General features: G+C 40.9%; 1 protein-coding gene across 1 annotated transcript; it reads left to right on the top strand.

The window, feature by feature from the left end:
- The first annotated feature begins 1,267 nt into the window (after positions 1–1,267).
- On the top strand, positions 1,268–14,931 carry CAVIN2 (caveolae associated protein 2). The gene is made up of 2 exons (XM_081581409.1): positions 1,268–1,895; positions 12,540–14,931. The coding sequence occupies exons 1-2, from the start codon at positions 1,413–1,415 to the stop codon at positions 13,332–13,334; spliced, it is 1,278 nt and encodes a 425-aa protein (XP_081437535.1). The 5' UTR covers positions 1,268–1,412; the 3' UTR covers positions 13,335–14,931.
- The last annotated feature ends 297 nt before the right edge of the window (positions 14,932–15,228 follow it).

Below are 15,228 nucleotides of genomic sequence, written 5' to 3'. Positions count from 1 at the left end.
CACACTTTATGAGTATCCTCTAGACAGTTCACCAAGCAAAGAACTGAGCAGATAGTGTGAACTCACGTGTTCAATAAATGTGACAATGAATGACCTACTGACTGACTGGCTCATGCGTCGATGCTGCCATTGAAGAATGGCACCTTATCCATTATCAATCCCTGACCCAAAATCAGCTGGCATTTGTTCTCAAAACTGTTCATAGAAGGCCTATTACAAACTTCCTGCTAAAGCTCTTTCAAAGGCTGGATACATTTAAAACCAATTCAAGCATGTAAAGTCGTTTCAGGAAATAAGCCCCATGTCCCAAGGGCTCAGCTGAGCAGGGCCACTTTTCAGAACAGGTGTGACACTTCACTGAGCAGGAATTTGGAAATGTCAAACATTAGAAGCACTTCAGAAACTCCAACTCAACCTGCCTGAGAGTCGTACTTCTGGGCACGTGTCAATAAATGCCTTGCAGAGGTGGGCATTTGAGTAAACCTCTCCAGTCTGATTCAAAATTAGTTACAATAAATCAGCATGATAGGTTCTTAAACGCACCACACCTTTTGTATTTGGCTTTTCCTGTTTCAATTTTACTTCTCATAAGAAACTGTTTAAAGTGGTTATTCAAAAAGTTCCCATCTATATGACATGATAACTGTCCATAACAGGATTGGATGTTTTAACATCCCTGAATTTCAGTCTCTTTCATTTTATCTTGCATTTCCAATTGCAAGAGTAAGAACTGGGCTGTTCTTCTTGTCATTATCAGTTACTTCTATCCCTTTGAAAATTAAAAACTAACACTACGGGCTTGACTGCAAGTGCCCTTTAAATTTGGCCTCTTTCAGTGGACACCAGGCATTCTGAAGCCCATCAGTCTGTTCCAGGGCAAAGGCAAACAATACTTTCCATCACAATAACTTGTATCCAGGAGAAAAAAAAAAAACAGGCACTCTGTAGCATATGTAGCATAGCTGCCAGAGAAAAGTTTACTAGCTTTAGCCAATTGGAGGCTGTGGCGCTGGGCCAAATTAGCATGTTTTTCTCCGCCTCTAGATGAAGTCAGGAGTGAAATATGACATTGAACTTATTCTTAAAAGGGAAGAGGCACAGGAAAGAAAAGCTAAACCTGCAGGAAAGTGCCCTGTGCCAAGGAGAACGCGATTAGGAAGCTGTGTACATGCCTCTGAACCCTGAGTGGTTCTCAGTTCTGTATCCTTCGCCTCCCACTGGGTGGAGTAGGTCTTTTAAGAGCAGCTGGAATGCGGTTCCCCTGATCAGTGTAGCCAGTTGTTGACTGTCTGAACCTCTGCCAGTACTAGAGAGCGGTGCTCCGAGATCAAACCAGAGGGCGAGGCTCGGCACCTCCTAACCACCGTCCTTCTCGCCGGGGCCAGAGGAAAGCTCCCACCTGTGCAGCAGCCATGGGGGAGGACGCTGTACAAGCTGAAAAGTTCCAGCACTCAGGTCCCAACATGCGGCCAGAGAAGCCGGCCAGCTCCAGTCCGGTGCCGTCCTCCACGCCGAGCCCCAGCCTGCATCTGGGGAGCACAGAGGAAGCCATTCGGGACAACTCGCAGGTGAACGCTGTCACAGTGCTCACGCTCCTGGACAAGCTGGTGAACATGCTCGACGCCGTGCAGGAGAACCAGCATAAGATGGAGCAGCGGCAGATCAGCCTGGAGGGCTCAGTGAAGGGTATCCAGAACGACCTCACCAAACTCTCCAAGTATCAGGCCTCCACCAGCAACACGGTGAGCAAGCTGCTGGAGAAGTCGCGCAAGGTCAGCGCGCACACGCGCGCCGTCAAAGAGCGCATGGAGAGGCAGAGCGCGCAGGTGAAGCGGCTGGAGAACAACCACGCCCAGCTCCTCCGGCGCAACCACTTCAAAGTGCTCATCTTCCAGGTCAGTGCCCCTGCTCTCCTCCCACCCAGCTGGGCCTCCTCGGCGTCCAAGATCTCAGTCCGCCTGGCTCTCCCAGCCATTTGTACATCTGTCCTGCCTGTCAGAGATCACACACATACATGCACACACACACATACACACGGCATTGTCCTCTCTGCCTTCTGCAGGCGCCTGTGAAATCTGCACACGGTGGGTGGGAATTTCCCGGATAACTGCAGCCTAAACCCAAGGCCGGTGCCTCATGAGTTAGCAGGGTGGAGTCATTTGTCAGGAGCGCGTGGATGCACTCCATACAGGTTGGGAAGCTGAGCAGGTGCAGGCACCCTAGTCAAATTCATTTGTCTCTCTGCATTGTGAACGTGGGGCTCTGACTGCAGCTGTTAGTTGGACAGGGCAAATTAATTCAGTGGCTATTTATTAACTCTTTGTGGAAATGAGGGAATCATGTAAGTTTTGTTTTTTTAAGCAACAAGTCAAATTCATAACTTTTTAAAGCATCCCTTTGTCCAAAGGTCACCAGTGTTTGGGAAACTTCGTATTGATGACTGATTCCGTTAGAAATGAACTAGCCTCTTCCTATTAAGACTTTTGGCCAAAGTAATCTTGTTGCGCTCTTTTCTAGCAAATGATGCACTAAAATTATAGAGCATAACTCTACACACACGCTAGATATGCTTCTCATTACTCAGAGAGACCATAACTGTAAAGTAAAATAGTTACAAAGGCTAGTCCAGAATATTTTCTTCTTCATAATGGTTGCCTTGGAATAAAAAGGCCACTTAATTTTTTTAATGCCTCAATGATGCAATTAATGTAGCAAAAGGCTATTTGGGGACAGGGAGGTTGCGTGGGCCTGTTGTTCCGCCAAGTAGTGGGCATTTGTCAATCCAAGGGCAGCCCTGCCTAATGCTGGAAGCCCTTCCGCCCGGTGGAACCCAGCCAGTGCAGAGCCCAGGAAGCAACTGCCATCCCTGCCCCAGGGCTGTCTGGTTGTGACCATGTGAATAGGAGAGTATTTCAAAGCCATGGAGGGGAGAGGCTATAACCAACTGTTTGATTGTGAAAGGCACACAAGAAGAGCCTTCATCTCCCCAAAGAGATTTAGAAACTGGAATTTAAACCGAGGGAGCCTTCTTTTTCTACATGAATCTGCTCTGCCAAGTCAGAACCTAAACCCCCTTCCTCCATAAAGGGAAAGACTCATCTCGCTGCTTTTTTGTCCTCCCCAAACTACACTTGATATTATAAAGCTTCAGGCAGCTGATGTCCTCCTATACCTTGCAGGCTTTTGCAGTCTGGAAATTTTTTAGCTTTTAATGCAAATGAAATAGCTTTTCATGCACCAGATGAACTGAAGAGAGATATGGTAACTGCGCCTTTCTCGAGTCATACAAGATCCCTATATTATTAGCCTAAAAGATATTATAAATCTCAACTCTCAAGGCATTTCTAAATTAAATACTGATCTCCAAACAAAACCAAACATGTACAGACCTGTTTAAATCTGAGTCATCAAAGGAAATTTCCCTCCTTCCAGTTTGAATCAGAGAGATTATCTCTTGTCCTATCCCTCGGTGAAGGAAGGAAAACAAGAAATTATTTATCTAGTAGAGGAAATCACAATATGCTGGGATCAGTTTTTGTTTTGTTTTGCCACGGATGTTCTGTGGGTGCTGGAGGGAGGGATGGGAGAAGATAAGTAACTAAAAATTTCAAGGGAACTGTAAATATAACATTTGAAAAAAAAACAACTGTTGGGAACTTAAAGACATGTCCTACTTGTGAAGCCCTGCCTTGGTCTTTTTGTCACAGTGGATTGACAGGTGTGAAATTGCAGCCAGAAATGATAGGAATTCTCCATATAGTGAGGATAAGGTGAAACGGGCTCAAGACCATTGTAGAGGCTACAAGAATTCAAAGCAGTGTGTTCAGCTCCATTCAGAGCCTCTTAGCAAACAGCCCCCAAGGACATTTTTTAAAGAACAGTTTAGGAGACAAACGATTAGAGGCAAGGAACTGGACCTTTTTTAAGTCATGTAAGATCTTTTATTAGCCTAAAGTATATCAGAAATATCAACTGGCAGGACACTCACTGCAAACTGACCATTTTGAAAAAACAAATACAAGTGAAGTCCTTCAGTGGGAAACTTCCTCTTTCTGGACTATTTTTAAAGTAAGGGGTTTTAGAGTAGCAAATTATTATATCCATTACAGTTCTTAGATAACTATATTCATTATGCCAATGGATATAATAATAAGTTGTAGAGTGGTCCAGTATAGGGGTTAAAAAAAGATACATTTTGTCATACAGACACTGTTTCAAATCCCAGTTTCACTGCTGGTCAACTATGTACACTTGTACATATTTTCTAGCTTTTCCAAGCTTCTGTTTCCTCATCTGTACATCTTATTAATATTTGAATAATATTATTAATAATAATAATTAATATATTAATAAGAGCAAAAGTATTTTGAGCTCTTAATAAGCCCTGCAGAATCTGCTAAGCATCTTTCTGTCGTTTATCTCAGTTGCCCCAATTTACAGATGAGGATGCTGAGATTCAGAGATGCTTACATCTTGTCTGAAGTTATTTAGTAAGCAGTGGTGAAGCTGGAATTTAACCTCATATTTAATGGATTCCAAAGCATGTGCTCTTAAATATTAATGCTTCTTCCCACATCTCTCTCTCGTAGGGTGAGAAACAAGTGGATTAACATATTCAAAATGGTTAGTGACTGTCATGGTGTAAGAACTCAAAGAATAGAAGCTCTTCCTGGGTGATCTGAAATACATTTGCATGGAGAGGTCGCTATACTTGTGCTGGTTAGAAATAATGGCTTTTTAGTAAAAAACTGATCCCACCCCACCTAGGATCTGCAAACAGCTATGCTTTTGCTTTTTTATGTGCTATTTATTAAAAGCTACACACACACACACACACACACACACTCATTCACTCACTCCCACTCCTTGCCATACATTGTATAACAACTACCTTGGTGAAATCAGTTACCACCAGAGCAAAAGAAAGCAAAACCCTTTAAGAGCACAGGCCTCTGCCCAGAGGGCCTGCTCTAAATACACCCTTCTAGTAGCTGCATAGTCTTCACTGTGCTGGGGCACAGGGTAGATACTTTCTAGACCTGAAGAGTGAGGAGAGCAGTGACTGTACCAGGCGCTACTTCAGGTCTTGAAGTTGTTTGTCACTTTTGGTCTACTTGACCCCTATGCCAGACTTTCCCTTATTAAATCCATTGGTTTTCTGGTTTCAGACAAAAAAAATTAATGTAAAAGTAAGAGTGAGGGAAGAAAATCTGTCATCTGACCAGAACACATTCAGTCCTGTAGTGTTTAGAAGACTATGTTTCCAGTTTGTGAAGTCCTATTGTGTTGTCTAAAATCTGCTGGTGCCTTTCGGTTGGTTGGTTTGTTGATCTACTAGACACTGGTATATTAGCATTTTTTTAATTCTGAAATTTGTCCTATTTAAAATGTCATTTAAGTCTGTGCTGAATTTACAACATTGTTGTAGCTGTTAAGCCTCTCATGCCTTAGCAATTACTTCAAATTATAACCAGTAGAATCTAAAACTGGAGAAAATTCATCTCCTTTTGAGCAATAAAATAAACTGTAAAATCCCTGTTAAATTTAGCAGCTTCCCTTTTTATATTTTTAAAAAATAATAGCTTAAGATCTATGTTTGAATTCAAAATACTGTGACAGAAGCCAGTATAAATGAAATAAGACTCACTGGGGTTGCTGATCATAAAGCAAATGCTAAAGACTAACAAGACTAATACTTTGCGTGTAAGTGCATAGGTATCTTTTACTAAAAATAAAATCTGTACAGAAAATCAGTGAATTTACAGTTAAGAGGAAATTTTCTCTGTTGATTGAAGAGACTAGAATTTCACAGTAACTGCCCCTGAGGGTGTGATACCACTTAAGGCCTCTTAAAGTTCTAGTAATGATTATTTGAAAAAGCAATCTGGGAATGATTTCAAATCCAGGGAACAAAATGAGAGTACTCATGAACAGTTTACACTTTCATCCACATAAAATTATGAAATTGGGTGAAAAGAGTAGAAGTTAGATATTTACTATGACTATATTCATGGAGAACCAAGCCTATAAATGTGTTCAAATATTCATCATTTGGGTTCCTTTGATGAGAACAGAATTTTAGAAAGGTGCTAAAAGTTTAACATCTTCAGACTATTTTAATTGATTTTTTTATAGACTATACTTCATCCAAAGCCACTATTCTGAAAAACATTAATTTAGTACAGACTTAGAAGAAATGGGCATATAGGTAATCAAAGCCACCTTTATATGACAACTCACGATGTTTATATCACATTGATTAATAGTCCAATAAGGGGATTTTGGTTTTGATATGCTAATTATCTAGTGGCCTTTAGTTGAGGAGATAAACAAAATATTAGTTTTTATGTTATAATTTACACTTACTGAATGTCAGCATTGTATCAGGCATTTTAAACGAATAACTGATTATTGTCAGTATTTCTTCAAGAAAATCATTACTTCTCTCATATATTAAAAGTCTAGATTCTCAGATGTAAGGCTTCCAAGTAAATGTTGCCCCCTCTGTTGTTTTGTAATCTGTATCTATTTGAAAAAATGATAAATGTTCTCCAGTGCAACTCAGGTCCTACAGTTTTGGTTCTTGAATGAAAAAAAAAAAAATGTTTGGCGTTTGTACCTGTGTGATCACTTTTGCAATCTGTTAACAAGTTTTTGTGAGATTTAAGTTAATATCACAGAATTGAGTATTTTAGAGCTAGAAAGTGAAGTCACTCAGTCGTGTCCAATTCTTTGCAACCCTATGGACTATAGCCCACCAGACTCCTCCATCACGGAATTTTCTAGGCAAGAGTACTGGAGTGGGCTGCCATTTCCTTCTCCAGGGGATTTTCCCGACCCAGGGATCGAACCCGGGTCTCCCGCATTACAGGCAGGCGCTTTACCATCTGAGCCACCAGCACCTCAATAATCATTTAGTTTAACCTCATTTTATATCAAAGGAGCAGAGGCCCTGAGAAACAAAGTGACTAGCAATGTTTCATTTGATTAATAATATAAATTATAGTTGAATTATGAAATGAGTGAAAACAAATACTATGATCTCACTATGGCAAAGTTCATGTTTACTGGATTTTCTACAAGAGCTTTTAAATAATTCAGTGTGGTTTGTTTTTTGTTTTGTGGGTTTTTGTGTATAACAAAGAACACCTAACCAGTGTGATCTTAAAAAAAGAATTGAACCCTTGATAACACTGAAAAATAATGAAACTTTTAAATCCTTGAGAATGTGAAAGACTGCTCAGGGATTATAACTAATGCATTTTATTCTTATGACTTTCTTATTCCACTGACAGCTACCTTAGGGGTGCAGTTCTAATCAATGGCTTTATCCACTTGGCAATCTATACCTCCAGAAACACAAATCGGAGAAAACCATCAATGTGTAAAAAAGACCTATAAATCAGAATGTCAGGTGGGCATAGTTCCATTTTAATAACTAGTATTTAGAGATTATTGGATAAAACATTCCATGGACACAAATTTATGGTCCTCATATCCCTCCAGGATGCCACCTCATCCCTGTGGGAATGTAACAGCCTTTGTTATTGTTTCCTAACAATGAGAATGGTAAGTTAGTGACAGGAGAGCAGACTGCCTATTCAAGCTTTTAAATGACTTACTGTAGGCTTCCTTTTCTAACGCTAGTCATAGAATCTTCTTCTCCTTTAACATTGTGTGTATCTATTTTTTATGTGCAAAGAGGCTTTGCTTCCATGAGCATCAACGCAAGAAGTGCCCAGCATGTTTGCCAGTTTCTCTGTGTTGATATCTACTTACAAGATGGAGACTATTAGTCCACAAGAATCAATATGAATAGCAAACAAGAGAAACTGCAAGGAAAAATGCCACTTCTCAAGACTTCTTTTCACTCCTTTTCTCTTTCACGGTATAAGCGTGAAAACATATTCAAATAATATTCATATTCATATATGTTAGAAGTGTGTTGAATGATGGCCCACTCCAGCATAAAATGATGGATGTCTGGAGAATTCCATGGACAGAGGAACCCGGTGGGCTACAGTCAATGGGGTCACAAAGAGTTGAACACAACTGAGAAACTGACACTTTTCACTTTAGCAAGGGTCCTGTAAAAGGTCAGAACCAGAAGCAGCTGCATCAGTGGGGCTACATACCTTTTTGCAAATAAATCTGCAGGGCAAACAGTCAACTGCTGCTGGGAACCTCTACTGGGAAGAACTACCCATGGAAGCCATGCAACCCATAAGGGATTCTTAATGCCATATAAAGGAGTTACAAACCCGAAGTGAATATATAGGTAACTAGCATAGTTAAACAGTGACAGAATTGAGGTTGAATATTTGATCCTCTCCCTTGAAAGAGCCATCAATCTTAGAATATATAAGAGAAAATAGGTCAAAAACATTGCAACAGGAGGCTGAAAGCAAAAGTATCACCTCATCCATAGGCAGGTGAAATATCAAGTGTTTCCATGAGGTATGTATGTTAGGGACTGAACAAGAACACGTGAGCAGGTAAGACTGGACACCTGGGGAAGAGTGCTGGTACAGAGGAGCCACTGTCTGTAGTTCAAGTTGAATTTCCACCACTCTAACAGTTACTTGATAGTCAAATGCATCTATATATTTTATTAAAGAATAGAGATTTTGAAGAGTGTTAGCATTTCTTTAGCTTCTAAACAAACATTATGGAAGTGTAAGACCTAATGTACTTAGATGTTCACAAATTCCTGTGTGAAAGGAAAGGACTGACCTTCAGAACAGAACTATAAGAAGTCATAAAATAAACACTGTCCAATAGACATAACACAAAATACCACTTGAGTAATTAAGATGACAGCAGAAGCATAGCAGTTGGCCAAGAAGACATATCTCACTTGTTTCCAGTTGCATAAAGACACATCCAACTCATTCTGGATTATGTCTGTATCTGCTAGGTTTACTTTCATAGTTGGCATCAAAGAGTTCTTGTATAAATTTCCCTGGCATTGTATGAAAGAATTCAGTTGGGTTTCCCACCTTCCCTCAACTTCCCTCATGCATGCAGTGTGATCTACCAACAGATGACTTCTGATTCACCTGATAATGGACTTTTCCCAAACCTGTCCTCAAAGGACACACAATAAGTGAGACAAAAGTCTAAGACTCAACATTTAACTGTGTTTTTTTGACCATAAAATTTATACTGTATTAAAAATGAAATATTATTGGTTTAAGTCTTTTAGAAGTACAATTAATTTGTCCATCTTTTATGGAGGTTGAAGAAAGGGAAGTTATCAGAGAAATCTTTTGATTACCCTGAGATTATACTACACAAAATGTACTTCTTATCTATTTCAGTTCAGTTCAGTCCCTCAGTCATCTCTGACTCTTTGTGACTCCATGAACCACAGCACGCCAGGCCTCCCTGTCCATCACCAACTCCCAGAGTCTACCCAAACCCATGTCCATCGAGTCGGTGATGCCATCCAGCCATCTCATCCTCTGTCATCCCCTTCTCCTCCTGCCCTCAATCTTTCCCAGCATCAGGGTCTTTTCCAATGAGCCAGCTCTTCACATCAGGTGGCCAAAGTATTGGAGTTTCAGCTTCAACATCAGTCCTTCCAATGAACACCCAGGACTGATCTCCTTTAGGATGGACTGGTTGGATCTTCTTGCAGTCCAAGGGACTCTCAAGAGTCTTCTCCAACACCACAGTTCAAAAGCATCAATTCTTCGGCGCTCAGCTTTCTCTATAGTCCAACTCTCACATCCATACATGACCACTGGAAAAACCATAGCCTTGACTAGACGGACCTTTGTTGTAACCAAGGCTTATTTTTACACCTGACTTTCTGCCTTCTTCACTGAGGACTTTTAATAACATTTCACTGAGCTCTTGGTTTCTTCCTTTCCTGCAAGTAACTCCTGTCAAACCTTCCCAACCCTCTTGTCAAATCCCAGAAGTAATTTTGCTTCTGGACTAAGTATCAGAGCCCTAGCTATTTCTGCAGTCTGCCACTCATCCACTGAGAATAAAATCCTTCCTTAAAGATGAAAACCATCAAGCCCCATAGGCCTTGTTCTTCTCTTTTCCCAGTGGCAGCAGCAGTCAGCAAACATCCTTCCAGACTCAGAGCTAAGTCCATTCTTTCATAGCGTCCAACAGAGGGGCAAGCTCCACTCCAGCCATCCTCAGTGCTCTCTTAGGAAACCTCCTCACCCAACACACACCTCATTCAACAGATAGCTGCTAGCTGTCAGGCACTACTCTAGTCACTGAGGCATAACAGTGAACAAGAGACAAAAGTTCCCACCCTCTCAGGGAATACACATCAATGAGAAAGAGACAAATTGAGACTTGTAACATGGCAGAGTTGCTCTGTGTAAAGGTCCATGTTATAAATGACTCATGGGAATCCCGAGCACCTTTCAGTTTTTTACTTTATTATACTGTGTTTCTGACACATTCTGTGATATTCAAAATGGGAGAGTGTGGAGAAAGCTCTGGGGAACAGAGTTTGTGATTTCTTCATTCTACCAAGGAGTCTCTTCAACCAGATGCCCCGTTTTCTGCTCTACCCAAAACTTTGTTTCTAACCAATACATGGAAAGGACTCTGTTATGAGTATGTGTGTGTAAGTCGGAGACACGGGCTGTAGCTTTTCAGAGAGTAATGAAATTATACTACTTCGTGATTAGTAAGGAGAGGGATTTTTCATTTTCTCTAGATTAAAACATAGTTCACTTAGTCTTTGTAGGGAGAAGTTAAAGGTATACACCTGTAGAACATATTTGTGATCATAACCCCAGTTTTATTGACTTTTCAGTCAATCAAAATTGCCAAATGGGAAGGAAAGTTCTTACCATTAACATAAACTTTGCATGAAGTTTAGCTCCCACATGGACTTATAAATTCACTAAACCAGTTATTTTTCAAACTGAAAGTGTACTGGACAGTCCACAATATAATCAGGTATCACTGAGACTCGGCTTGCAAACCCTGCTGGCAGTGGACTCTGGAGCCTGGCCCACCTCAGCATTCTTGCAGAACCCCTCACACACTTGGGAATGCAGTCTGAAAGCTGCTAATCTAGGTCAAATCCTCTTGCTCACATTGGGAAGAAACTGAGACCCAAGGAGATTAAGTTATTTGCTGAAGGCCTCCCAGCCACTGTACAGTACAGCAAGGATTGAGACTCAGGCCTCCTGCCACAAGTTCTGCCCACAGTGCCATTTCTCCCAGTGAAAATGTGAAGGCACCTTGCTGGCTGGCTCTCATTGTCCTATATTTAAAGAAAACTATAACAATCAAAGGGATTCCTCTGCTGTGACCCAAGGCTGTCTGAATTCAAATCTCTTTGCTTTGCAATGCTGGAGAACCATCTCCCTTGCACTTTGGAGGCAAGTTTTCAGGCTCTGCTCCCTCTGGCCTAGCGAGAGGCAGAGCCTTGTACACCCGGAAGCTGGAGAAAGAGGTGTGCTGGGAATAAGGGGAGGAGGACAGATTCCTGAGTTTCTCTGTTCATTCTAGGTGGGGGCTGAAGTATTCTTGCCCAAGGAAGTCCTATTTAACAGATTAACAGATAGGCTTGATAAGCTATACCTGGCAGCATGTGTCCACCGGATGACTCCAGAAATGGCCATAGTATATCACCTCTCCTTATAATGCTCACAAAGGACATTCTAAACCACAGGGCTTTATGAGTTGGGTCTCCAGTAAATCTGGACCTTCCTTCCTTGACTCCAAATTTATGTCATTAGAAAAATTATGCATGCTTAGTCACTTCAGTTGTGTCTGACCTTGCAACCCTATGGACTGTAGCCCGCCAGGCTCCTCTGTCCATGGGATTCTCCAGGCAAGAATACTGGAGTAACCCACTCCAGTTCCAGGACCACTGCCTTGCCCTCCTCCTTGGGATCTTCCCAACCCAGGGATCGAACCCACATCTCTTATGTCTCCTGCATTGGCAAGCTGATTCTTTACCTCTAGTGCCACCTGGGAAGCCCCATTAGAAAAATTAGTGTGCATTTTTAAACAGATATGAAGGTTGACTATACCTTCTCTTTTGACTTCTACTTGGGCAGGGAACCTGGTGTCTAACAAACGTTGGTGTCTAACATTTGAGGAAAAGACGGGAGCAGGAGTGAGAACTGGGAAGTCCTCACTTTTATCTTCTAATTTGACCTCCAGGCTCTTTTGCAGTGGGTTTTGGCAGGGTTTGGCCTGAGGGTAGGAGAGAGAGGCCCTTCTGAGTTCACAGTAACTTACTTTAGCTCCTTTATCTAGGCAGCTTCCTGGTCTATGTGCACCACAGCCCACTTCCCTCCCTGCCTGTCACTGATAGAGACCTTGCCAGATGCCCTCATAATATTCCCAACAGGTATCCCTTGGCCTTACCCAGCCTGAAGTGGAATGACTTAATCAGTTTAGAATGAACCCTTCATATTCTAGAAAGCTAAAGCCACAGACATTGGATTTCTGTCATGCCAAAAACACATAACACAGAAATTACAGCAGTTCAGGACTATTTGTGATGTGTGTTATTAACATGAAATCTATGCTGTCCATCTTTTCAGGAAGAAAACGAGATCCCTGCCAGTGTGTTTGTGAAAGAGCCAGTTTCCAGCCCAGGGGAAGGGAAGGAGGGGGAGCACACTGATGAAAACAAGTCCCTGGAGGAAACTCTACACACAGTGGACCTCTCATCCGATGATGAATTGCCCCACGACGAGGAGGCCCTGGAAGACAGCGCAGAAGAAAAGATAGAGGAGAGCAGGGCAGAGAGAATAAAAAGATCCAGTCTCCGGAAAGTGGATAGCCTCAAAAAGGCATTTTCTCGCCAGAATATTGAGAAGAAGATGAACAAGCTGGGGACAAAGATCGTATCTGTAGAGAGGAGAGAGAAGATTAAGAAATCTCTCACTTCCAATCACCAGAAAATATCCTCAGGGAAAAGCTCCCCCTTCAAGGTCTCTCCTCTCACTTTTGGGCGAAAGAAAGTCCGAGAGGGAGAAAGCCCGGCAGAGAATGAGACCAAATCAGAAGACATGCCCAGCAGTGAGATGGCCAACGACTACGAGGAGAGCTCCTTTGCAGAGGGTCTTTCCGAAGCGTCCCTCACCGGTGCCCTGGTGGAAGGGAAGAGCACGGAGGGGGATGCTGGGACGGCGGCCTCGAGAGGGAGTGACTCGGCCATGGACAGCAATGTCGACTTGACTATTGTGGAAGATGAAGAAGAGGAGTCAGTGGTCCTGGAACAGGCACAGCAGATGCGCTATGCGGGAGACTACGTGCTAGCCTCCCATGAGGCAGAGCGGTCAGAGGAAGAGCCTGTGCAGCCAGCTGTGCTCCAGGTGGACCAGACTGCTTAAATGCACAGCCCTCTGTGAACCAGCTTGTGCTTTCAGTTAGGTGGGTGACCAGAGCCTAGAAGCAAACTCCTGCACATCTCCAGCACTCCCCACTCACACCATGTTACTGTCTAGGCAGTCATCATTTGCTCCACAATAGGCACACACACCGTGACCAAGATTTACTATGAAGGCAACCTGTCAGTGTCTATGCTTCTAATGTACTCTTAACTTCCATTTCTGTAGTTCCTCAAGACTGCCCAGAAGAAGAAATGGAGCAGTCATAAAACACTGATCAATGCGGCTAAGTCAGAATCACCAGAGGCTATGTAAGATACTAAATATGAAATATAATTCATTTTTTGTCATTCCATGAGCTTGCTGAACAGTCCATTTGAATTTCCATAGGACTCTGTGAATCTATATTCTTCAAATGTGTGATTATATAATAAACATATGTATTTAAGCTAACAAGATAACTATATTTCAAGAAGAAAACACTTTTCTTAAAAGAAAAAAGTTAGGCGAGAAAGTTCAGTTGGATATTCACATAGTAGAAACCACTGTTTATTGAAAATGAGGGTGAAATGAAATTGAAAGACATTCAGCTAATGAAGTAAGATATGTAGAAAAGTGAGGACTATTAGAAAAAACTAAAGAGAAGTTGGAAAATAGGGAAACAGGAAACAAAGAATGCCAAAGAGAATGAAGACAAAGAGAGAAAAAAGCATGTGCTCAAGAGTAAAATATTTACGATACTAGTTCAAGTATTTCACTCCTTATATAACAATACTAAAGAAACTCATATATATTGGAATAGTATGTTATATCTTCACAATATTTTTATTTTCTAATATTTTCAAATAATGTAAAAATCATTTTACTATTTTAAAGCTGCATTTTTCCTTAATAAAAGACACTACAAGTACCTCTCTAAGGAAATTCAAAAGAATGTCTCTTTAACATTGAAATGAACATTAATCTTCAAACTTAATACATACTGCTTTTCTTAGGAAGTTGAATCATACTATTCTTTATTGTTTTCCAAATTTGGAATAATCCTTGCACACCAAATGATGTAATGTAGGTTTATAAGCTGTTAGAATCAACAAGTTGGGAAGGGAAAGATTCTAGTTTTCCTTTTTTTGTGCATAACAGTAATTTCATTCCAGGTCATATTTTATTTATATATTTTCACAGAATATTAATATTTTTCTTAACTTCTTAAAGTATGCTAGTGTTTATGTGTATGTGCACATTTACTCAGGCAGGATAATTATTACTATTGCCTAACATTATACTAAAATATTGCTTTATTTTTAATTACAGAATGGTAATGTTTTGAGAAGACTATTATAGTTTAAACACAGTTATATCAGAGAGCAAATTTCCTACCTTTAGTATATACCACTCACTATAAGTAATCTTATAAATATAGATAATCTGAAATAGTGTTAACAAACTATGCTTTGCCTTATAAAAGGAAGAGTATTAACAAATGTCCTGATGGCATAATTGATACAGCTATGTCCTTATTTTGCAATAATGTACCCCATATGTTATATTGTTGAACTAACAATGGCTGTTGAAGAAGGCTAAATAAACCAAAAAATAAAAAGCATATAATAATGTCAGTTTCTTGGTGGAACAATTTTAAAACAAGCCGAAAGAACTGATTATTGACCTCTCTTCAAAATGTAGGCTGTAATGGTGGTTTCAGTCTTGATTTCATCTATTAACTCTGCTTTCTTTTTTCCCTGATCTCATTTAGAAATCCAAGATTCATTCTTCAATTTTAACTCTCTTGACATCACCTTGCCAGCTCTGGAGAGCATTGGAATTTATTGTAGCAGTTTGATGAATTTGATAGTTCTATCTGCATTTTTATTATTTTGCACCAGGCCTTATAATACCT

This window comes from Giraffa tippelskirchi, chromosome 3 (assembly GCF_054371585.1).
Source record: "Giraffa tippelskirchi isolate mGirTip1 chromosome 3, T2T-mGirTip1v1.2.pri, whole genome shotgun sequence".
In the NCBI taxonomy this organism is placed as follows: Eukaryota; Metazoa; Chordata; class Mammalia; order Artiodactyla; family Giraffidae; genus Giraffa; species Giraffa tippelskirchi.
This window is presented reverse-complemented; position numbering and strand designations above follow the sequence as displayed.